The sequence below is a fragment of the Talpa europaea genome (assembly GCF_964194135.1).
Source record: "Talpa europaea genome assembly, chromosome: 2".
Classification (NCBI taxonomy): Eukaryota; Metazoa; Chordata; class Mammalia; order Eulipotyphla; family Talpidae; genus Talpa; species Talpa europaea.
The window spans coordinates 124040585-124066239 of record NC_140068.1 but is presented as its reverse complement, the minus strand read 5'-3'; the positions used below and the strand labels follow the sequence as shown (position 1 = coordinate 124066239).

Genomic DNA, 25655 nt, shown 5'->3' with positions numbered 1-25655 from the left:
ATGTTATTTTTCTACTAAACTGACTGCATGACACAATTACAGCCCCCCAAAAAGAAAGACAGGCTGAAAAAGAATCCTGAAATTACCTCTTGAAAATTTTAGAATTTAAACCTTACTAGTTCATTGCAACAGCAGTAACTGTGCCTTTATTTTTTTTTTTTTAATTTTCTTAAAGATGTATTTTATTTATGCAAGCACCGGGGTGCAGGCCAGATGCGCGGGAGGGTGAGAGGATTCCCCAAAGACAGCCTGGAACAGAACAGACAGACTGACTGAAATCCACTGCTGAGGGGAGCAGCGGGCGCTGCAGGAGGGGTCTGCGCGCCACGTGGGCCCTCGCGGGCGCGGCAGAGGCTGTGGACAGCTCCCCAGCGCGCGCCCAACCGCCTGCGCCCCCTGTTTGCTGTTCTCCCCACAGTGTGAGCACGACAGTAAAGCATCTGCACAAGGCAGGGCCAGGATGGGGACGCCTGGAAAAGCCAAAACCCAGGACGGGATTGCTCAGGACCGATGAAAGGGCCTCTCGGGCATTCCAAGGGTTGTCGTTAAGCGGCAGCTTTTTCGTTAAGGCTGAGAAACCGCTGGCGGTTCCCTCTGCCAATGGCTGTGGCCTGTGGCTCTGACGCCACAAAGAGCCCTTGTGACGGCACCGGCACCGCCTGCATCAGGCCCGCCCGGACTGCGCCTGTGTCCTCAGGAGCCGGGAAGCTTTGGACAGTGACCTGTGCACTCCGGACGACGTGAGAGACAGTGAGAGCCTGTTTTGGTTCTCTTTTGTTTTATTTATCGGTTTATTTATTTAATTATTTGTTTAGGCTATTTATTTTAGTTATTTTATTTTTCTTTCTTTGTTTTTTACCTTATTTTCCTTGTTTTTTTTTTTTTTTTTTTTGTATTTGCTTATACTCAGGGCTGGTGAGGGTGGTCAGCGTAGTCAAGCGCACAGGCGCTATGTCCCAGGGACGGCAAGGGCAAAGCTACCTGGCGCTGCGGGAGCTGGGGCGGGGCTCCCACGCCAAGGTGATGCTGGCGCTGCACGCGCTCACGGGCACGAAGGTGCTCATCAGGGGCGTCCGCAAGTCCGAGGTGCCCGACCTCCGCCTCCTGGCCCGTGAGATGGGGTGCATGAAGGCCCTTCACCACCCGAACATCGTGGAGCTCTTCCAGGTGGTGGACACCGGGCCGGAGCTGCAGCTGGTCATGGAGTACGTGCAGGGGGAGGACCTGCAGGACTTCCTGGACAGGCGTGGGCGCCTGGGCGAGCGCGAGGCTCGCCCGCTCTTTCGGCAGATCCTCGCGGCCCTCAGCTACTGCCATGCCAAAGGCATCGCGCACAGGGATGTGAGGCCTGAGAACATTCTGCTGACCCGAGAGGGGAAAGTCAAGCTGGTGGACTTTGGGCTCAGCGTCCAGGCCTTCAACCGGGCGCTGAGCAGGTGCTGCTGTCGCCCAGAATACAGGGCCCCCGAGGTCTACCTTGGCCAGCGCTACAATGGCCCCAAGGTGGACGTGTGGAGCCTGGGCGTCGTGTTCTATAAAATGGTGACCGGCACACTGCCCTTCAGGGGCCCAAACCTCTGGGCGATCAGGGTGCGCGTCGTGGGCAGGCGGGTCCAGCTGCCCGACTATCTCACGGAGCAATGCCAGGACCTACTGGCCAAAATGCTGGCACCAGACCCCTGGAGGCGCAGCACCCTGGAGAGCATCCGGCAGCACGCCTGGGTAGCAGAAAAGACTGAGGGACTCCTGCCCTTCAGCGAGCCGTCCCTCAGCCCCCAGGACCCGGCCATAATCAAAGGTATGGAGCGCCTGGGCTACCAGAGGCAGGAAATTCGGGAGGCCATTGACGCTAACAAGTACGACAAGGTCATGGCCACCTACCTGATCCTCCACTCCAGGAAGCAGGCGGGGGAGGAGGACTATGAGGAGGAGGGCCAGGAGCGGCCCAGGCGCGTCACTTTCCAGGTGCCAAAGCTCGTCACCTTCCGGGAGCCCGGTGACCCCGATTCCAAGGACAGCCTCCCACAGCCTGAGGTTTCGGGGAATACCCCAAGGCCGGGTATCCTGCGAAAGCAGGAAGTCCAAAAGAGGGCAAAGGATGCCACCCCGGGCACCAGGGTCATCTCCGCAGGAGTCCCTGAGCTGGAGGACGCCCAGAAGCACACCACCGCCGCAGGGCCAGGCCGCCTGTTAGATGATGCCCCGAAGGGCAGACCCTCTGCGCTAGGCCCGGTACTGGAGGACGCCTGGGGGGACACCAGCACCTCTGTGGCCAGACCCCAGCAGGAGGACACCAGGGAGCACAGTAGCACCTTGGTGTCAGTCCTCCAGCTGGAGGACACTGGGGAGCACGGCAGCACCACTGAGACAGGCCCCCAGCTGGAGAGGGACCAGGAAAGCAGGGCCAGCACGATCTGTCCAGCTCCACAGGCCTCCAGCACCCCCCTAAGACCTCCCCCAAGACGTGGCTGGCCTTCCAGTGCAGTGGCCCCTTCAGCAATCATCAGGGCCAGAGACAGGGTATTAGATATTATCCTAGAATTTTGTTGCTGCTGTGCAACATTCGAATTGCAGAGCAACAAAGACTAAAAATAGCACCACACCAGACAAAAGCCTCCCCACCCCAAAGCACAAAGTGGCCATGGGGAGCAGGAGTACACCAGGGAAGGTTGAGGCTCTGGAGAGGCTCAGGGATTGGGCCCAGTCACAGGAGCCAGGAGCAGCATGAGACCCATGGGACTGCAGCACAGAAATCTGGGCAAAACTGATGTCCCTGAGCAGAGCAGGTGAAGGGCCAGGAGGGCCACGGAACTGGTGAAACACCTGGAGGGGAGCAGAGTGGGTGAGTGGTGGGGTGTGGAGGGGCTGGGGAGAGCTGAGCAGGTACAGGGCCCAGGAGGGGTATGAGGCTGTGTGGGTGGCCCCAGGGCCAGAGGCAGGAAACCCTGGGCCTCTCTCCCCCATCATAGGCTCAGTTCCCTGAGGACCATACTGCCCCCTTGCTGGGAGAGACCTGCTGCTCTATCCTGGGCACAGGGATGGCATAGAGGATGCAGGAGCTCTTGCAAAGGCTTGGGTCCAGTTGGTAAAACGTGCAGATTGCAAGGAGCAGATAGAGAAGGTCTCTAGCTCCCCTTAAGAAAGACTCGGGTACCAGTATATTAGAATCCAAACAGGAATCTTCAAGGTGGACAGAGTTTATGCACAGACCAACCTTACTCCACACGACCTGCTCAGCTGGAAAATCTGCACATCTTCCTACACCAGGAAGCCCTAGGCTGTGACCAAACTCAGTCCCACAGTGAGCATTGTCACCTCAAATTTTTGCAGCTTGGGATTCTTACACAGTGTCAGCCCAGCTGGTATTTCCCCTTTTAAAAATCCTCTCCAGAAGGCCACCCACCCCTCCTCCTCCCTGGATTCAAACCCTGCAGGGTGACCTTAGCCAAATTGGAAACGTTAATATCGCCCAACAGATGCGGGCTTTGGACACCAGTCTCTGTCAAGTAAATCACTGGGTCCAGGAACGAAAAGCTACAGGGGCTGTCTACCTTAAATTTGTGTTTTTCATCATTGTTTAGATGGTGTTCAAGATGGGTAAAATGAAATGGCATAAGAAAGAAAGAAAGCAAAAGAAAGTGTTGAAGGTCTGAGAGAGATTTTGGTGAGAAATCATGTGTACTCAGGTGTCTCCCCCTCCTCCAACACTTTCATGGACTTGCTCATCTGACCAGCAAAGTCCCCTCTGATCGATACTTCGTCAGCCGAAGCTGGGGCCAGGACATCCAAATGTGGACCAGCTCTCCCTTACTGCCATGGATCCTGCCCCTAGTAGGCCCAGTGATTATGATGATGCTTTTCTTTGTTTCTACACCCTGTTTTCTCTGCTTTATCCACGCAAAGCTCTCTGAGATGAGCCTTCGCTCTCCCAGACCCGGGAAAGCCATTCCTGTTATTGACAGATGAGCAACAGGGCATTGCTCTAGGGGTTCTGGGCCAACCTGGGCTGTCCAGCGACCAGTTACTTATTTCCCTAAACAAAGGGATCCCACTGTAAGAGGATGGCAGCCCTGCCTGCACGCACTTGCGGCAGCTGCTCGTCTCGCTAGACAGGCCTTAAAACCCACACTGGGCCAATCTGTAGATGTTAATTCTCCACATCGGCTCCAGGACCTACTCAAGCAGTATGTATGCAAGTGCTGGGCCCAACTCGGGCACGCATCACTGCTCCCCTGGTCCAGGTTCCACTCAGCCTACAGAGCAGAGACCCACTGTTTCTAATCCCATCACTTCAAGCCACTTCCCGTTCTTCTGTCTATACCTGGAAATTCCAGATCAGCGCAGCCTCAGGCAAAGTATTAGCACTCACAGGGCCTCTGATCCTAACCTTATTTTTTTCTTTTTGCCCCATGCTTACTGCATTTCATCCAACACGGGATCCAAGATCCGCCCCGTAGCACCTTTAACCAACTCCTCCACCCATGTCCTCCTGTCCCTGCAAAGACCTTCTCATAACCAGGCCTGAGCCCCCACCCCGGTCTTCGCCCCCGTCCAGCAGGAAGTAGCCAAAGAAAGAACCGTCGCCCCTTTTCCTATCAACAAAAGGCTGGTATGAAAGGTCGATGCAGGGGCCAGGAATGGGGAAGCCCACATACAAACAACAAGATGGCCCTGACACCAGTACCCCTGATTCCATCAAACTGAAACTGAAGCCATAAGCAGGGGAAAACAACTCGGCTCCACGAAAAAACAACTTTGTTCCACCTAAACCTGTTCCCCCCTGCCAACCCAGTTTTCCTGCCTAACCTCTCCTCACCCTATGAAATGACATCTCCCCCCACGACGGGCGTGACTTCAGGGACACCCCACTTTGAATCAGCAAAGCTCGCCTGGGGGCACAATGAATGTCCCTTCCTTTGAGAAAGTTTAGCCTGGCTCCCCTTTTCTTTACCGCGCCAAACCTTTCATCTTGGTGCCCGAAACCTGGAAGGCTGTGTCCCCTGGCGCTGGGGCCGCCTTCCCGTCCCTGGGACCTCTCCTCTCCATGGCAGACGCCTCACATCCACCACCGGCCTTGATCCTTGGGGTGAGTCACCTGCCTGACCCTCCTTCCTAGGAGGCCCTCACCCCTGGTTACCTGGCTCCTCTCCTCACCCCCATCCTGGTCGACTGTTCCATAAACCGCGGGCCTACACCAGCCGACCCCCATTGCTCCTGGTTCTGATTTGGGGAAGCCCATCCAGTCCAGGTGTCCCTTTCTCATGCCCTCCCATCTCTCCCTCCTGCAAACCAGTTGTACTTTCCAAGTCTCCATTCTCCTCTCCCTCTTCGCCCTCTCCTCTTCTGCGTTCTCTTGTCCTCTAGATGTTCAGTCTTCACCTCCTTCAGCTCCCCAGGCCTGCCCCCGCTTCCACCTCCCAGCTACCACACCTGCTCTCACAGTCGTCCTCTTTGTCCCCTTAGGGAGGTTGCGGGGACTGAAGGAGCAGGTGGAGTCCACGATCCTTTCCCTCTGTCTGATCTCTCCCAGATTGAAAAGCATCTCGGCTGTTTCACTAAGGACCCCACTACCTACACCAAAGAATTTCGTTATCTTACCCAAGGTTACACCTAAGGTTACACCTATAACCTTCGGTGTCATGACTACACGTTATCCTCTCTTCCACCCTGACCTCTAATCAAAGAGAACTTGTTTTTCAGTCTGCTCAAGGCCACCCAGATCAGGCCACTTCACTGACACAACCATGCCCCAGGCCCTGAAGCAGGTCCCCGCCAGGAGCCTGGCTGGGAATCCCAGACTGACACTGATGCGGGTCGCAGGGGCAGGGCTCGCTGCCTCTTAGCCAGGCTCCAAGCAGCAGCCTGTCTCCAAGGCAGTTAATTTTGACAAGCACGGGAGATCACCCAGTTCCACCCCATACGAGGAGGACGGTGACTACAAACAGCGATGAAGAGCATGTGGGTGCTAGATCTGTTCATAAACCTACCCGGGATGGGTTGGTTGCACTACAACTAGCGTAGACGGCAGGATGGTTCAAAGCAGGACGGCTCTACGCAGACGAAACCCTTTGGAACCTGGGGAGGGGTTGCCAGGTGGCCAGCCACGAGCAGATGGTACTCGGTGGCCAACCTCCTCGCCCTGTGGGCACCTCTCCAGGAATGGCCAGAGGTAGATGGATCCCCAGGGCAGTTGGAACAGGCCCTGTATGAAATAGAAGAAACCCTGAGTGGATGTGTTATAGGACAGGGAGAGGGGCAGCCCAAACCCCGCAAACCTGCCTATTCTACATGGGTTCTGCCATCCGCCGCATCAACACAAAACATAGGAGACTTTAATGGGAAGGAACTTTAATAAAACTAGGAAACAATACAGGGAAGGCAAAGAGTCTAGTTTCTAAATGAAACATCCAGAGTTACCCGTCCCCTCGTGGGTAAAAGTCCATCCAAATGGGATTGGCCCAGAACAAGGCCCCAAAGCCTGCTACAAGTCTAAAGCATCTTCCAGTGGGGACCCACAGAAAAGGGTCACAAACAACTGAACAAGCCCGGAAGGAAAAGAGCAAAATCAACATCAAGATAAAAGCTGCCATTGTCACCTCCCCACGGGTCTCACCCACATCTGTGTTACCCAGTCCACGACCAAAAGACAAGCACAGTTTCTACACATGTCTCTAGGCTCCATGCGCCTCCTCCAGGTCTCCTTGCTCCATCCTGCTTCCTTCCTCAGTCTCTTCTTCAGCTTCTCCTCTTCCTGCTCAGCTCCACCCTCCCTTGGGTGGGGCAGGGAACCTCCCCCTTTCCTGGGGACCACCCTGTTACAGATGCAGTTCCCGCGAGGTGGCAGGAGCAGTGGGATGGGTGTTTCTCACAGCTCTGCTTGAGTCCAGGCAGAAAGAGCAATCTAGAGTCCAGCGAGTATGGGATGAGATGCGGGAAAAGATGCGAAAACTACAATGTTTGAGGATTCTGGAGGAAGAAGTTCAGAGAAACCAACCCACCATTCTGGAGATGCCAGACTCCAGCTCAGAAAGGAAGGAGAGGGAGGCTGGCCCTTTGCCCGAATCGCAGCTGGTGGTGGGAAACCAACCCATGACTCCAGAGATGCCAGACCCCTCCTCAGGACAGGAGGAGAGGGAGGCTGCCCCTTTGCCCGAGTCACAACCAGCAATGGCAAACCAACCTGCGACCCCTGAGATGCCGGACTCCTCTGGAGAGGAGGTGGAGGCTGGTCCCATGCTCCGGGCCCGCCGAGTGGTGACTCAGAAATAAAGCGGCAGCCACCCATGGTCCCAGCGTGGGGGGTGGGGGGGGGTCAGGCTGCTGGACCACCACAAATGACAGAATTTACTTCCTATCAACCATACACCCAGGCGGAACTGGTGGACTTGGACAAACAGTTTCCACCAGAAACCAGGGGAACCCTTGGCAGCCTGGCTGCTACATTTGTGGGGCCTGGGGCTGGATGGGATCATTTGCACGGCACAAGTGATGGAGAGACTGGCCTCCATGGTTTACACCCATCCTTGCGACAGAGGCTACAGAACAGCCAGCAGTATGGCCAGGGCGACCACACCCTCCGGGAATGGATAATAGGTGCCATACGGACAGTCTGGCTGATGCAGGAGACGTGCCGGACACAGTAAGTGGATGGCAGACGTACGCCGAGCTGGTACAGGTCCTTCGGGAATTGGGGATGCGGCAGGCCATGTTTAATGTGAATTCCCGTGGTCCTGATGATGAGCATTTCACAGCAGGGATGAGAGACTTGGTATTAAAAAATGTCCCCTCATCCTCATTTGGATCCCTAATGGCAGTTGTAGCACCCCATGTGAGTCGTCAGCTACACGACGTCACAACAGTGATAGCCAGCTTGGGCGAAGTTGAGAGCCGGTGCTCTCAAAGTCAGAAGGGAATATGGGTAGTTGTTGAAAAGTCAAAAGGAATGCCAAGGAGGGAAAGGAAGCCTCTGGCATCACAGAACTTATTCAAGTCACCCATAACCAAATGTGGACAGATTTAGTGAGAGCAGGTGTAGATAGCACTAAAATACACGCACAGCCCAATCTATATTTGTTGGAATTATGGCAGCAGCTGCAAGAAGACCAGAGGTTCACGCCCATGAGAAGGACTGCTGCTCAGAGGGAGCCTGGAAGCTCCAGGCCTCAGGCACATGTCCTGCGCCTGGAAGACACTTGCTGCCAACCCTATCCTCGGGTGAGGCCTGATCGCTTTCAAATAGGGTGAGGGCCAAGGAACCCGTCCACAGGGGACGGGCGGGGACCGGAGGCCACATGTGGAGCTTGCCATCCACTGGTCCCCAACTAACATGCAAAGGGTTTTAGCTCTGGTAGACACAGGAGCAGAATGTACTCTGCTCTATGGAAATCCAGAAAGATTTCACAGGTCTACTTGTATTGATGGCTATGGAGGCCAGAGTGTCAAGGTGACAGCAGTGAGACTATCTCTGGGGATTGGGCCATTACCCCCCAAAAGAGTATAAAGTATATGTGTCGCCCGTCCTGGAGTACATCCTGGGGGTGGATGTACTATGTGGCTTATGGCGAGAGACCACAGCCGGAGAGTTTCACCTTAGAGTGCGTGTGGTAAAGGCAGTGGTGAGAGGACACGCTAAGCATCTGCCCACACAACTGCCAGTCCCTAGGCGAGTGACTAATACCAACCAATATCAGTTGCCCGGAGTCTACAAGGAAATTGGGCACAATATCAGAACTGGAGAAAGCGGGCATTGTGCGTACTGCCCACAGCCCCGACAATTCACCGGTGTGGCCAGTGAAGAAGCCGATGGCTCTTGGCGCATGACGGTAGATTATCATGAGTTCAATAAGCTAGTTCCCACTTTGCATGCTGCAGTGCCTTCGGCAGCAGATTTGGGGATCATCTGCTGGTGCCAATGAATGTCTTTTGCCACTAGGTTGGTACATCGCCTGGACTAAATTGTGTTCTGTTGTATTTTGTTGTTATAGTGTGATGTGTACTATTTACTTTTGTGGGCCATGGCTGCGTTGTTTATGTTTGCTAAGAAACAAAATTGTCTATATGTAGATGGTCTGGCAGAAAACCCTGAGGGGGTGGATTGTAGGGTAAGGTAAAAAGTATCAGGCTTTTCTGCTCTCCCGCCGTTAGGAGAGATGACGCATCCGTGCGGGCCTGAACGCAGGCCTGATGGCGGCACCTGGAGTAGGGTGGGGGTGCGGTGTCGAGGGTGGAGGAGGACAGTGGAGTGTGTGGAGGAGAGCGGCGACTACAAACAAGAGCGAGGAGCATGTGGCTGCTAGAACCGTTCATAAACACACCTGGAATGGGTTGGTTGCCTTACAGCGGGGTCCTGGGCTTCACTCTGGGATAGGTATCTGCAGAGCTCCCCTGTCAGTGGCACGCGGCGTTTCCCAGGCGAGTTTCTCCACGAGACAGAGACGGTAGTTACATTTAAAAAACAGGTTTATTGGGGAAAGGGAAAGGGGCAAGTTTTGCTGAGAGAGGCCTGCATGGTTGAAGGCTGGCAGCCTTGACAGGTCATAGGCGGGCAGGAACCTGCTGCCCTGCAGAGGGAGAGAGTTGGTAAGAAGAGGAACCTACACAGTCCCAGGTGGGCAGAGGGAGTGCTGCCCCGAGCCAGTGCAGAGACTTTACAGACACAGTCCTCTTCTGTTTGGGGGTGTCACTCCTTGTGAGCCGTCAGTTGGTTGCTGATTTTGGATAACCACGCAGAATCCAAGAGGCACTGGAGATACCAGGATGGGGAGTGGAGATTCCAGGATGGGCCCAATCTCCAAATCTTTCCCCTCAGGCCTGTGCTCCACTCCCTAGAGCATCTGATCCTGCTTGGGTCTCATGCCTTGTGATAAGGCCCTGGTGCCTAAGGGTCACGACCTCTACCGCTGAGTTAATGGTCATGCTATTTCCCTCTATCCCTACCTCCTTGTGAGTCAGGTTCTGGTGTCAGGGTACCTCCTTTCCAATCTTTCTATTCTGTCTGCTATTAAGGTATTCCTATTTTGTGAGGAGGGGAAGCTGGGTCCCGAATGCTGGGTGAGTATGGAGTAAGTGGCTCCTATAGCAATCAGAGAATTAATATCTTACCTGTGACATCCAGGGTTACTCTAGGCTTAACCACAGAGACCATGACATTGGGGACCTGGTGACGTCCTTGGGCCCTATCACTTGTCATCCAGGAGGTGTCAGTAGTCAGTCTACTACAGGGCAGGGAGAGGGGCACCCCAGAACCCCCAAAGCTGCTTGCTCTAAATAGTTTCTGCCATCTGCCGCATGGACACAAAACATTTAAGACTTTAATGGAAAGGAACTTTAACACAATTAGTAAACAATACAGAAAAGACAAAGAATCTGTTAGAGGTCAGGGAGAAGGGCAGCCCAGACACCACAAACCTGCCTGCTCTAAATAGGTTCTGCCATCCGCCGCATCAACAGAAAACATATGAGACTTAAATGAAAAGGAACGTTAATACAATTAGTAAACAATGCAGGAAAGGTAAAGAATATAGTTTCTAAAATAAGCATCCAAAGTTACCCATCCCCTTGTGGGGAAAAGTCCACCCAAACAGGATTGGCCTAGAGCAAGTCCTGAAAGCCTCTCCAAAGTCTAAAGCGCCTTCCAGTGGGGACCCACAGAAAAGGATCAGAAACAACCAGACAAGTGTGGGAGGAAAACAGCAAAATCAAAATCAAGACAAAAACCACCATTGTCACCTCCCCACCGGTCTCTTGCCCATGCTGTTGTCACCTAGTCCACGACCAAAAGGCAAGTGCAGTTTCTGCACGTGTCTCTCGGCTCCATGTGCCTCCTCCAGGTCTCCTTCTGGCTCCATCCTGCTTCTTTCCTTCTCAGTCTCCACTGCAGCTTCTTCTCTCCCTTCTCAGCTCCCTTCCCTCTCTTCCTTTGGGTTGGGCAGGGAACCTGGAACTTCCCCTTTACCTGGGGACCACCCTATTATCTTGGATATCTCATACAGAAACACATATTTTAACTGTCTTAATTTGTTTAGGTGAGATGTCATTAAATTTTAGTTTTCTTATAATAAGAAGCAAAAAAATAAACCTGCAAGCTCAACAATATTTAGAGAAAGTGATATTGTTTAACATTCTCATTCTTAAACTTAATAAGACCTTAGTTTTATATGAAATTTGGCCACCATTTAAACAGTGATAAAAGAAAAAATTTAAGGGAGAGATACCAATTGTAGCTGTTAGTTTTTCTTAGGACAGGAATTTTAAATTAATTTCAGAGTTGCAAATTCTAACATCCCAAAAACCAAATTTCTTTCTTAGGCAAGTACTAGATAGATTGATGAAAACCAAGAAAAATAAGAGAGACTTAATATCATACACATTTCCTACATACCTGTGAGGAACACAGTGTTGCTAAGGAACTTGCCCATGCGGCTAGATTTTGCTAGGACAAGGGGAAAGAAAGAAGTCAATCTGGGATTTTTCTGGAAAAGAATTTTATCAAGAGATTTAGGACTAACCATCAAAATGCAAACTTATCTTTTTTGATGTAGACTAGGTCAATTACTCTTTTTTTTTTCCTGAATACTGTGTGCTTCCTTTTGAAAATAGAGACATTTCAACATAAAATATTGATACTCAACATGAAAACTGTAAGGCTTGAATGCTACAAATTCAACCATTAAGTTTTGATCTAGTTTTTGATTACCAAAATCTTAAATCCTGATCTCAAAATTGGGAATTTTTTATTAGACTTTATATAGTTGTCATTTATAACTAATACTCCTAAGGCATTAGATAGTGATACAAACAGATTTTTTGATTTTTTTTTTAAAACTTTGGTCATGTGCATTAGTTTTAAAAAGTAGTTATTCTTTTTTTTAATAATAAATTTTATTTTTATATTCCCCAACAATTGCAACCCCCCCCATTCTGACCCCAATACCTCCCCTCCCGCCACCCACCCCCAAAAAAGTGTCACTGGTTCAAAGTTTTTTGTTGATTTTGATTTTTACTTTCATATAGTTACTCATTTTCCTGGTCCCTTATTTAAGTTTTCTAGATTCCTGCTATGAGTGAGTCCATCCGGTAGTTTTGCTTTTCTTTCTGGCTTATTTCGCTGAGCATGATCCCTTCCAGCGCCATCCATGTTGCTGCAAACTGCATGTGTTTATCTTTTTTGAATGCTGAGTAATATTCCATGGTATCTATGTACCACATCTTCTTGATCCAGTCATCTATTTTTGGGCATTTGGGCTGTTTCCAAAGCTTAGCTATTGTAAGTAGTGCTGCTATAAACGTAGGGGTGCAGGTGTTCTTTGGAATTGATGTTTCTGTGTCCTTTGGGTAAATACCTAGGAGTGGAATTGCTGGATCATATGGAAGCTCTATGTTTAGTAGGTCCAGAAATCTCCACACAGCTCTCCATAGTGGTTAGACCAGTTTGCACTCCCACCAACAGTGCAGAGAGTTCCTTTTTCTCCACACCCTCGCCAATATTTGTTGTTGCTAGTTTTTTTAATATGTGCCATTCTCACTGGTGTAAGATGGTATCTCATGGTAGTTTTGATTTGCATTTCCCTGATTACAAGTGATGTTGAACATTTTTTCATATGTCTGTTGGCCATTTGCATTTCCTCTTCAGAGAAGTTTCTTTTTAGCTCTTCTGCCCAATTTTTGACTGGATTATTTTCTTTGTTGTTGTTGAGTCTCATCAGCTCTTTGCAGATTTTTGTGATCAGTTCTTTATCATTAGTGTTGTGTAAAAAAATGTTCTCCCGCAACATGGATGGCGCTGGAAGGGATCATGCTCAGCGAAATAAGCCAAAAAGAAAAAGAAAAATACCGGATGGTCTCACTCATAGCAGGAATCTAGAAAACTTAAATAAGGGACCAGGAAAATGAATAACTATAAGAAAGTGAAAATCAAAATCAACAAAAAACTATGAACCAGAGACACTTTTAGGGGGGCGGGGCGGGAGGGGAGGGACTGGGGTCAGAATGGGGGGACTGCAATTGTATGGGGAATATAACAATAAAATTTATTATTAAAAAAAATAAATAAAAAACAAAATTAAAAAAAAATAAAAATAAAAAAAAATGTTCTCCCAGTTGGTGGGGTTTCTCTTTGTTTTTGTTATTGTCTCTTTTGCTGTGCAGAAGCTCTTTAATTTGATGTAGTCCCAGCTGTTTATCTTTGCCTTCACTATCACTGCTTTGGGTGATGTGTTTGTAAAGATGTCTTTGATGTGCAAATCATGTAGTGTTTCGCCTATATTTCCTTCTATGTATTTTGTGGTTTCAGGTCTTATGTCTAGTTCTTTAATCCATTTTGAGTTGATTTTTGTGTATGGTGTGAGGTAGTGGTCAAGCTTCATTCTTTTGCATGTGGCAACCCAGTTTTCCCAGCACCATTTATTGAACAAACTTTCTTTGCTCCAATGCATAGTCTTTGCTCCTTTGTCAAAGATTAGTTGACATAAATCTGTGGGTTTATTTCTGGATTTTCTATTCGATTCCATTGGTCTGTGTGTCTGTTCTTCTTCCAATACCATGCAGTTTTGATGATTATGGCTTTGTAGTAGAGTTTGAAGTCTGGGAGTGTGATGCCTCCATTCCCTTCTTTTTTTTTTCAGGAGAGCTTGGCTATTCGGAGTTTTTTGTAATTCCATATGAATTTCATCAATAATTGTTCTAGTTCTTTGAAGAATGACATTGAGATTTTGATTGGAATAGCATTGAATCTGTATATTGCTTTTGGTAGGATGGCCATTTAATAATGTTTATTCTACCAATCCATGAGCAGGGGATGTCTTTCCATTTATTTGTGTCTTCTTCTATTTCTTTTAATAGTGTGTTATAGTTTTCTTTCTATAGGTCCTTTACCTCTTCAGGCTCAGTGTCCAAGGCTTCCCCCAGGCACTGAGCACGTGCTGCTGTCGCCCAGAATACAGGGCCCCCAAGGTCTACCTTGGCCAGCAGTACAACGGCCCCAAGGTGGACGTGTGGAGCCTGGGCATCATGCCCTACGAAATGGTGACCGGCACACTGCCCTTCAGGGGGCCCAGCCTCAGGGCAATCAGGGAGTGCGTCCTGGGTGGGAACGTCCACCAGACCACCTACTTCATGGTCCAGGGCGGGGACCTGCTGGCCAAAATGCTGGCACGGGACCCCTGGAAGCGCAGCACCCTGGAGAGCATCCAGCAGCACGCCTGGGTAGCAGAAACGAGCAGGGGACTCCTGCCCTTCAGCGAGCTGTCGCTCTGCCCCAGGACCTGGCCATAACCAAAGGTATGGAGCGCCTGGGCTACCAGAGGCAGGAAATTCGGGAGGCCATTGACACTAACAAGTACCGCGAGGTCATGGCCACCTACCTGATCCTCCGCTCCAGGAAGCAGGCGGGGGAGGAGGACTATGGGGAGGAGGGCGAGGAGCGGCCCAGGCGCGTTACCTTCCAGGTGCCGAAGCGCGTCACCTTCCGGGATCCCGGCTACCCTGATTACAAGGACTCCCCACCCACACCCACCCCGCCGGCACCTGAGGTTTCGGGGAATACCCCAAGGCCGGGTATCCTGGGAAAGCACCCAGTGCAGAAGATTGGAAAGGATACCCACCCCACTCCCTCAGCCTGAGGTTTTGGGGAATGCCCCAAGGCCAGGAATCCTGCGAAAGCAGGAAATCCAAAAGAGGGGAAAGGATGCCACCCCGGACAACAGGGTCAACTCCACCAGGTCCCTGAGCTGGAGGATGCGCAGCAGCACACCACTGCTGCAGGTCCCAGCCCCCTGCTAGAGGACAACCCAAAGGGCAGTCCCTCTGCGCTAGGCCCAGAGCTGGAGGATGCCTGGGGGGACACCAGCACCTCTGTGGCTAGACCCCAGCAGGAGGACCCTGGGGAGCACAGGAGCACCGCGGTGTCAGTCCTCCAGCTGGAGAACACTGGGGAGCACGGCAGCACCACTGAGACAGGCCCCCAGCTGGAGAGGGACCAGGAAAGCAGGGCCAACAGGATCAGTCCAGCTCCCCAGCCCTCCAGCACCACCCTAAGACATCCCCCAATATGTGACTGGCCTTCCAGTGCAGTGGCCCCTTCAGCAATCATCAGGGCCAGAGATAGAGTATTAGAAATTATCCTAGAATTTTGTTGCTGCTGTGCAGCATTGGAACTGGAGAGCAACAAAGATTAAAAATAGCGCCATACCCGGCAGAAGACCCCCCACCCCCAAAGAACAAGCACTCAGTGGCCATGGTGAACAGGAGTACACCAGGGAAGGTTGAGGCTCTGGAGAGGCTCCGGGGCTGGGCCCAGTCAGAGGGGCCAAGAGCAGCATGAGACTCACAGGACTGCAGCACAGAAGTCTGGGCAGCACTGATGTCCCTGGAGCAGAGCAGGTGAAGGACCAGGCAGGCAACGAAACTGGTGAAGCATCTGGAGAGGAGCAGAGCGGGTGAGGGTTGGCGTGTGAAGGGGTTGGGGAGAGTTGAGCAGGTACAGGACCAGGAGAGGGGTGTGGGGCTGTGTGGGCAGAGCCTCCAGAGGTCCCAGGGCCACAGGCGAAGAACCCTAGGCCTCTCTCCCCCATCTTAGGTACTGCCCCCTTGGTGGGAGAGACCTGCTGCTCACCCCTGGGCACACAGATGGTGCAGAGGATGCAGGAGCTCTTGCAAAGGCTTGGGCCTGGGTGGTAAATCGTGCAGATTGCAAGGAGCACAAAGATAGGCTCTCTAGTTCCCCTTAAGAAAGACTCTGGGACCAGTATATTAGAATCCAAACGGGACTCTCCAAGGTGGGCAGAGGTTATTCACAGAGCAGCCCTAATCCACCATGACCTGCTCAGCTGGAAAATCCGCACATCTTCCTGCTCCACGAAGCCTAGGCTATGATCAGTCTCAGTCCCGCAGTGAGCACACCTAGGTGTCCAGTGTCCCCTGGGCTGAAGCTGCAGCTCGTCATGGAGTACGTGCAGAAGGGATTTTGCAACTTGGAATTCTTACACAGTGTCAGTCCAGTTGGAATTTCTCCTTTTAAAAATCCTCTCCAGAGGGCTACCCACCCTTCCTCCTCCCTGGATTCAAACCCTGCAGGGTGACCTTAGCCAAATTGGAAACATTAATATGCCCAACAGATGCAGGCTTTGGACACCATTCCCTGCCAATTAAATCACTGGGTACAGGAATGAAAAACTACAGGGGCTGTCTACCTTAAATTGGTGTTTTTTCATCATTGGTTAGATGGTGTTCAATTCCCTTCTAAAACTAAGGTTTTGCTAAGTCTGGTAAATGCAAGTGAGGTGAGGTATGTGTGTTTGAAAAAAGAAATGTATGGAAGAGGGATATTCTGAAGGGCCTTAAGATTATGTAAAGCCAGATGGGTAAAATGAAATGGCATTAGAATGAAAGCAAGCAAAAGAAAGTGTTGAAGGTCTGAGAGGGAGGTTTTAGTGAGAAATCGTGTGTACTCAGGTGTCTCCCCCTCCTCCAACACATTCCTGGGCTTGCTCATCTGACAAGCAAAGCCCCCTCTGACTGACCTTTTGTCAGCTGAAGCTGGGGCCAGGACATCCAAACTTGGACCAACTCTCCCTTACTGCCATGGATCCTTCCCATAGTAGGCCTGGTGATCATGATCATGCTTTTATTTGTTTCTACACCCCATTTTCTCTGCTTTATCCAGGAAAAGCTCTCTGAGATGAGCCTTCGCACTCCCAGACCCGGGAAAGCCATTCCTGTTATTGACAGATGAGGAACAGGGCGTTGCTCTAGGGGCTCTGGGCCAACCTACACCAGTCCAGCGAGCAGTTGCTTATTTCTCTAAACAAATGGATCCCACTGTAAGAGGATGGCAGCCCTGCCTGCGTGCACTTGCGACAGCTTCTCGTCTCGCTAGACCTAAGGCCTTAAAACCCACACTGGGCCAACCTGTAAATGTTAGTTCTCCACATTGGCTCCAGGACCTGCTCACTCATCAGGCTCTCTCCCCTCCATCACCCTCTTTTCTGTTAGATTTCTACTCTCTTTGTAAAAGACCCTCTCATCTCCCTCTCCCAATCCTCGACTCTCCATCCTGCCAGGCTTCACGGGTGTTCCACTCCCTAACGCAGGTAACACCCTCTTCTTACTACGGTGGACACCATCACCATTCGGACAGTGGACCTGCCTTTATCTCAAAGATTACTCCACAGGTCTCCTCCCTGGGCATCACCTGGGAACTACACATTCCCTCCCGACTGCAATCCTCTGGTAAGGTAGAACGGGTAAATGGTCTGACCAGAGACCACCTAGCCAAACTCTCCACAGAGCCCACAAATCCTGGGTGGAGCTGCTCCCACTGGCTTTAGTGCACCTCCGAACCACTCCCCATGGCCCCTTGTTCCTGAGCCCCCTTGAACGGATGTATGGCAGACCTCTTCTTACTAACCATGAGCTCCGCGTCCAACCTACACTGTTGGCTGGATATTTTCCATACTTCTCTTTGCTCAGACAGCTGCTCCAAGAACACGCAGACCTTTGTCTGCCACAACCTGTGCCTCTGTCCCCTGATGCACCTGTCAACCTGCTGTGCCCTGGAGACCAGGTTCTTCTGAAAGCCATCTCTCCAAAACCACTTCCGCCAAAGTGGATGGGTCCACACACGATCATCCTGACTACACCAATGGCTGTCAAGGCATCAGCTGTCCAGGGTCAAAGTGGTCCCTGTGGACAAGCAGTATGTGTACAAGCACATGGGCCCAACTCGGGTTTGCATCAATGCATCCCTGGTCCACATCCCACTCAGCCTATAGAGTAGAGGCCCTCTGATTCTCCTTCCTCTGTTTCTTTTTTTTTTTTTTTTCTTTAAAGATTTATTTATGCAAGCACTGGGTACAGTCAGAAACACAAGAGGGTGAGAGAACTCACCAGAGACAAAGCGAAGAGCAGAACAGGCAGACTTGACGAAGCACACTGCTGAGGGGAGCAGTGGGCGGCAGGAGAGGTCTGCCCGCCATGTGGGACCCTCGCCTTGAGGCCAGGGATTGAACCAGTGCTGTAGAGGCTGTGGGCAGCTTCACAACCCAGCGCTCAACCGTCAACCGCTGCACCACCGGGGAGGCCCCTCTCCATCCTCTGTTTCTAATCCCATCTCTTCAAGCCACTTCCAGTTCTTCTGTCTATGCCCAGCAATTCCAGATCACCACAGCCTCGGACCAGGTATTACCACTCACGGGGCTTCTTATCCTAATCTCCTCATTTTTTCTTTTTGCCCCATGCTTAGTCCATTTCATCCAACACCGGATCAAAGAATTGTCCCATACCACCTTTAACCAACTCTTTCTCCACCCATATCCTCGCGCTGCAAAGACTGTCTCATAACCAGGCCTGAGCGCCCACCCTGGTCTTTGCCCCTGTCCAGCAGGAAGTAGCCAAAGAGAGAACCACTGCCCCTTTTCAACAAAAGGCTGGTATGAAAGGTCGATGCAGGGGCCAGGAATGGGGAAGCCCACATACAAACAACAGGATGGCCCTGACACCAGTACCCCTGATTCCATCAAACCGAAACTGAAGCCATAAGCAGGAGAAAACAACTCGGCTCCACGAAAAAACAACTTAGTTCCCCCTAAGCCTGTTCCCCCCCGCTACCAACCCAGTTTTCCTGCCTAACCTCTCCTCACCCTATGAAATGACATCTCCCCCCACAACGGGCACGATTTCAGGGACACCCATCTTGGGTATGACGCTTGCCTGGGGGCGCAATGAATTGTCCCTTCCTTTGAGGAAGTTTAGCTTGGCTCCCCTTTTCTTTACTGCGCCAAACTGTTACAGGGCAGCCCCGGTATAAAAAGGGTTGTCTGACTGTTTCCCGATTCTGGTGGAGTGTTTCGGATTCTGGTGGAGCTGCCCGGACAGGGCCGGATTTGAGATGGGCAGAGTTGGGGGTCCTGGAGGGCGGCATCCTGGTGGTGAGATGCTCTGTGAGGAGTCAGAGAAGCAGGGCTCAGAGGCCAGGAGACTCGGGGGAATGCCCTGGGTGTGAGGTTTCCAGCTTTTCTCCCCAGGACCCCTCTCTCCAGCCTCTGGATAACAAAACCTGGGGAAACAGGAAAGTAGATCATTTTTTCCTTTTACAACCTATTTAGTATTGAGGACTTTAAAAAAAAAAAAACATAACATTTAATGAATACTGTTAAATTTACAGAAAAGTTGCAAAGATAGTACAGTTCTTATTAATCCCACACCATTTCCACTTTGTTAACATCTTACATGAATACAGTTGCCTTTTTTTTTTTTCACAGCTAATGAAGCAATGTTGACACAGTTACCAAACTCCGTGCTTAATTTCATCAGTTTTTCCTAATGCACATTTTATGTTCCATAATCCAAATTGCCTCACTCAGTTACAGCCAGTTCTCCTCGATGTGCCTCTTGCTGACTGTTTCTCTGACTTTGCTTGTTTTTATAATGTTGACATTGGTGAGGAGCGATATTTTGGAGAGGTGTTGGGTTCACAGTTGGGGTTCTTGGGTCACGTCTGAGAAAAGTTTCACCACCCTCCCCCACCCACTGAGTAGGCTCTCTCCGACCAACGGAAAGGAGGGAAAAAAAAAAAACTGCAAGAACGAACTACAGATCAAGTGGGACACTGAGTAGAGAGGAACTATTTCAGGCACCGCACCCCACAAATGGGAACTGTGGAGAACGGTGAAGAAATCACCACAGAGGTGATCGAGCGGCTCCGGGCGCCATCAGAGGAAGACAAGGATTCCACGGTGACCTACAAATAGCCTAAGGCCAGCCGAGAACCACTGGGAAAAAGCAAAGGTCAGCAAGGACAGGTCTCTCTGCCACCTCATGACCAGAACAAAATCACCAACTAACTGATTCCCTGTTGGAACTAAGTAAATACAGAGGGAGGGAACTGTAAGGGACAGTGCCCAGCAACACAGCATCAACACTCTGGTGGAGTGTTGTCTCCAGTGCTAGTCTCAGTCTAGTGAGTTTCCGACACCCCTAAAGGAGCACTCCAAAGAGATGGAAGCCACCCTTAGGACAACTTGGATCCTTCTCCTTTGGGGACTTGCTGGCGCGGGGTTGCACAGAGAGGAGGGGGCAGATCTTGCTGGCTTTCAGGGCTGCTTCAGAACCCAGGGGTTCTCTGAGCCCCTCTGGCTGCCCCCCCAACAGTAAATGGACTGAACGGTGAAGAGGAGGAGGAAGAGGAGGACAAGGGTCCCCTGACAAAACTAAGCATCCCGGACGATCTAGACAGCTGCGAGGCCATGGTGAGCTCGGCCCTGGGGCCTCTTCCCTGCCCCACCTTCCCCCTCCCACCAGCACACCCTTCTTCTTGGTTCCCCTCCCTTTGATTAAGCTTTCACCCACCTCTGCTGGGAGCCAGTGGGTAGACACCAACACCATCCTCGAATCTAAGGTGTGCCCACGGAGGCCCTGAGAGGTGTGCCTCCCAACCTCCTGCCGGGCCCACAGGGGCACCCTGCACCTCTGGCCCACAGGTGGCATTTTGTAACTCGGCCTTGGCCAGTGCTGAGGAAGAACAGGCGCGGCTGCACAGGCAGCTAAAGGAGCAAAAGCTGCTCTGCTGGCTCCTGGCTCAGCAGGTAGCCCCATGGGACCAGGAGACTGAGAAGATGGAGGCCCCAGCCCCCGGGGGGAAAGTGTGCCTGGGGAGACCCACCAGGCCCTTCAGGGAGCCATGGAGAAACTGCAGGTGAGTGTGTGTAAGGCAGGAAGGAATGGCCACAGGGCAGGTTTTCTGATCCAGCAGACCAGGTACAGGAGAAGTGAGTCCTGGAAGCCTCAGTGAATTTTGCAGACTTTATTGGGATTTACCAGATACATGGCAGGTAGGGGTGCTAGGGGGCCAGGAGGCTGACAGGCCTCCCAGCCCCCAGCAAGTCTTCACTCTTTCTGGGCTCTCTGGCGTTCTCTGGTGGTCTCTGCTGCTCTGCTCTCTCGGTTCTGCTTCTGCTTCTCTGCTTCTGCTGGCGTCCCCGTGACGCCACCCTTAAAAGCCCATCTTAGCCCAGGTGAATCCCATCTACCTATGCCCACACCCTACTCCAGGTGCCCGCATCAGGCATGCATTCGGGACCACAGGGTTCCGTCATCCATCCTATGGGCGGGAGAGCAGAAAAGCCTGATACTTTTACCTTACCCTACGATCCACCCCCTCAGGGTTTTCTGCCAGACAGTCTATACAAGTGATACACACGTTTCTCTTGACGAATATGAACACTGCAGCCATGGCCCACAAAAGCAAATGAAATATATCACAATGAAATATAACAGAACACAAATAAGTCCAGGCAGGGCATCAACCTAGTGCAAAAGACAATTATTGGCACCAGTAGATGATCCACCACTTCCGCTGCCGAAGGCACTGCTCATGCGAGGGAGGGAACCACTCAGGCATCAGCTGTCACACGCCGGGAGCCATCAGGCCTCCTGGCCCCCTCCGGCTGCAGTCTCGGCCACAAGCCACACACCGCATCCACCCCCAGGATGCACTCACTCTTGGGTTGGCGATTCTGTACTCTTTGGGGGTAATCGCCCATCCCTCAGGGTTTTCTATCTGTGGTCGCTCCAACGCTCCAACATTCAGGCCCCTGCACTCAGGCCAACCCACTGCACAAGCACATGGGTCGGGGATCCGTGGATGCAAGTCCACATGCGGCCTCTCTTTGGTCCCCTCTTTGGCTGTGGGCTCCACCACAAGCCACGTTCCCTACCCATCCCCCAAAGATGGGCTCCTCAGCTCCTCACCCTCACTCAACTATGAGCAGGGCATCACCCACAGGTGATTTTAAAAGACTCACTGGCCTTTAGCTTACGTAGTGCTTAACAGCCGCTCAGGGCTTCCCGAACTTAGCACCAGCTTTTGCCTTCTCAGTTGGCTTTTCTCCTCTGCTTAGCTGCTGGGCAGTACACCGGCTGCCTTTGGCCACCAAGGCCCACTGACACCCCCAGACTCCCATCTCTGGGGGTGGACAATCCCATCCTTCCTCAGGGTCCCCAAAACATATCAAACTTGCCAAGGTCCTCCCCCTTCTGGCGGGATTGTTAGTCCATTAGTCCAAGTTCATCGTCTTTTCCCTTTGTCCACACTGGGGAGCTCTGAGTCGTGGTCCTTTCTCCCCCGACGATTCTTGCTGCCTAGGCGGGGATTGTTGGCTGGTCCTCTCGGGCATCTCCTCCTCCAGGCGAGGTCTCATCCCGCAGGTCCCGCACCTTTCCCTTCCCCTGTCCCGCCATGACACGTCCAGCGCTGTCACAGGCAAACACTGTCTGCTGCTCCTCAGTCCCTCCCGGTCTTCGGAGGGCTCCATACCAGTCTACATGGATCATCTTGCTGACTTACACCAATTGTAAGAGAGGAAGGAATGGACACGGGGCAGATTTTCTGATCCAGCAGACTCGGTCCAGGAGAAGAGTGTCCTTGAAGCCTCAGTGGCTTTTGTAGGCTTTTATTGGGATTTACTGGATACATGGCAGGTAGGGGTGCTAGGGGGTCAGGAGGCTGGCAGGCCTCCCAGCCCCCAGCAAGTCTTCACTCTTTCTGGGCTCTCTGGCGTTCTCTGGTGGTCTCTGCTGCTCTGCTCTCTCGGTTCTGCTTATGTTTCTCTGCTTTTGCTGTGAATGCCACCCTTAAAAGCCCGGTCTTAGCCCAGGTGAATGCCATCTACATATGCCCACACCCTACTCCAGGTGCCTGCATCAGGCTTGCATTCAGACCACAGGGTTCCCTCATCTATCCTAAAGGCGGGAGGGCAGAAAAGCCTAATAGTTTTATCTTTCCCTACAGTGTGGTTTTCCAGAGGGCTAGGCGGGCTGGGTGCTGGGCAGGCCAGCACTGCTGAGCCCCTGAGCCCGCTGTCTGGCCGAGGGCCGATTTACCGAGCTCATGCAGGAAAAAGTGGGCTTACAGGACTGGATGGAGGAGCTGGAGCATCGATGTATCCAGATGTCTGGAGAGACTGACACCATCGGTGAGCAGGGAGGCTTGTGCCCTGCAGCTGGGGTGCTAGGCAGAGGCTGGGGAGACCCCAGCAGCTGAGCTGTCTGCGCGCCCTCCCCCTAGGAGAATACATCGCTCTCTACCAGAACCAGAGAGCAGTGATGAGGGAGGAGCACCAAGAGAAGGAGGAGTCCATAAGGCAGCTGGCCCAGGACAAAGAGGAGATGAAGGTAGTCAGAGCTCTGGCTCCATGGTGGTGCGGCTGGGGGCGGGGCGGGCTTCTGAGCATCTCTGCTTCCAGGTGAAGCTGTTAGAGCTGCAAGAGTTGGTTTTGCGGCTGGTGGAGGAACGCAACGAATGGCGGGCAAAGCCCTGAGCACCCGCCCAGAACCCTGCTGCTGAGCCCACTAGCGCATGCCTAGTCCCCAAGAAGCTTGGCACCGCCAACGTCCAAGGTGAGGAAAGCCCCTAACGGGCGGCTGGTCAGGAAGAGCACACTCCGCCAGGCACACAGCATCCTGTCTCTGTCTCTCTGTAGGGTAAAGAAAATATCAGGCTTTTCTGCCCTTCCGCCATCAGGATAGATGATGGATCCTTGTCCTGAATGCATGCCTGATGGCGGGCACCTGGAGTAGGGTGTGGGCATAGGTAGATGGGATTCAGCTGAGCTAAGACTGTGCTTTTAAGGGCGGTGTGACGGGGACGCCAGCAGCAGCAGTAGAAGCCGAAGCTGAAGCCGGTAGAGAAGCCAAGATCACCAGAGAGCCCAGATAAAGTGAAGATTTGCTGGGGGCCGGAGGCCTGCCAGCCTCCCAACCCCCCAGCCAGCACCCCTGCCTGCCATATGCCTGGTGAACCCCAATAACAAACCTGCAAAACCACTGAGGACTCTGACTCCTCCTTTACCCGGTCTGCATGGGATCAGAAAACCTGCGCTGTGCCCTGCTCATGCCCTTACTCTCTCTAAAGAACCAAGTAAGGTGAGCCTTGTCCACGATGTGCAGCCGACCCAGGGTGAGGCCCAGCTGGGCCTGACTCCCCTGGAGAACGCCTCTGCGCAGCAGGTCGTTCAGCTGCTTCAAGAAATGCAGAACTCCCAGGAAGGCGTCACCATTGGAAACAGCCCATGCCTTCCCTTCTTCTACCAGGCTGACGACAACGAGGTGAAGATAATGGTGGTCTAGGCCACCGGCATGGGGCCGGAGGCTCTGCCCCCACCTGGCCCTCACCAACCCATCCCTGTTCCCCAGGCTTTCCCCCCCCATCCTTTGGCTCTCCTTCCCAGTCGTCCTTTCATCCCTCGGCTTAAAAAAGGGGTACAACAACTCCCCTATCTAATAGGGTGAAATAGGTGCAGACCCTAGCCTCTGAGGTTAGGGCTGTGTCTTAATTTAACTCTGGACTAATCATACTTCCAGAGGCAAGGAGCTAGAAATATCCAGCTAGTTATTTAGGGGGCTCCGTTCTACAATATAGGGGCTCCTTGAATGACCAATTGAATCCTTACCAGTCCTTCTTGCAGAGGGCCTAGGTTATATTAGGCAATTTTGGGCCACGTGCCCCCCACCTCACCCCAACCATGTCGAGCGGGGCAGCACTTTGAAAGCCCAGCACGGGGGCTAAGTGCAGACAGAGATACCAGCTGGGGCAGGTGGGCACCAACACCTGTCTAGAGTGTAGCCACAGAGATAGCAGTGGTTTATTTGAGACCACCCAGATCCACAAAGGGGTGGCCTCCCCTGCTCCCTTTTGAAATTTCCCCATGGGCCTTTGCACCCAATTTTGTTTTTGTTTTTTTTGTTTTGTTTTGTTTTTAATTTTTTGTTGGACCCAATAATTGTTTTGATTTTTCTTTATTTTTTTTATTTTTACTTTTTGTTGCACCCAATTATTCTGGAGGTGATCCCTATCTGCAAAGGGGAGGCCTCTCCTACTACCTAGCAAAAGTCCCCATGGGACTGTGTGCCCGATTATTTTGTGGGAACCCACCTGTTAAGGGGGGGCTCTGCTCACTACACATGTCTTGCAGCTTGAGGTTAACCTGTCCCACTCACAAAAGGCCCGCGGGCATGAGGCCACCCCAATCTGCAAAGGGGTGGCCTCCCCCATCACCCCTCAAGTCCTGCGGGCATGAGGCTACCCCAATCCACAAAGGGGTGGCTTCTGCTGTCCTCCTCACAAAAGTCCCACGGGCATGAGGCCACCCCAATGTGCAAAGGGGTGGCCTACTCCTTCCCGCCTCACAAAAGGCCCATGGGCATGAGGCCACCCAATCTGCAGAGGAGTGGCCTCTCCCGTCCCGCCCCTCACAAAAGATCCACAGGCCTGAAGCCACCCCAGTGCACAAAGGGGTGGTCTCCCCCTTGCCCCCTCACAAAAGTATGAGGCCACCCCAATCCACAAAGGGGAGAACTCCCCCATCCCCCTCCTCACATAAGTCCTGCAGGCATGAGGCCACCCCAATCCGCAAAGGGGTGGCCTCCCCCGTCGCTCCTCTCGAATGCCCCACAGGTATGAGGCCACCGCAGTCCACAAGGGGGTGGCCTCCACTTGCTGTCTTTGCAAAAGTCCCGTGGGCCTCTGTGCCTGATTATCTTGGGACCACCCCGGATTTGCAGAGAGGTGGCCTTCACTGCTTCTTTTACAGAAAGTACCCATAGAGGGGATGCATGGCTTACTGAGGCAATTTGGGGGTACACACTCCCCAACCCTGTGGAAA

General features: G+C 52.2%; 1 protein-coding gene across 1 annotated transcript in view; it reads left to right on the top strand.

The window, feature by feature from the left end:
* The window catches only part of LOC311188307 (golgin subfamily A member 2-like), a gene marked incomplete at both ends in the record, with an annotated part of 189411 nt that extends 166099 nt beyond the window's left edge, over positions 1-23312 (top strand). The window contains one exon of the mRNA XM_084259432.1: positions 23238-23312. Coding sequence (XP_084115558.1) covers positions 23238-23312 — 75 coding nt within the window. The remainder of the gene's footprint in view (positions 1-23237) is intronic.
* Positions 23313-25655: the final 2343 nt, after the last annotated feature.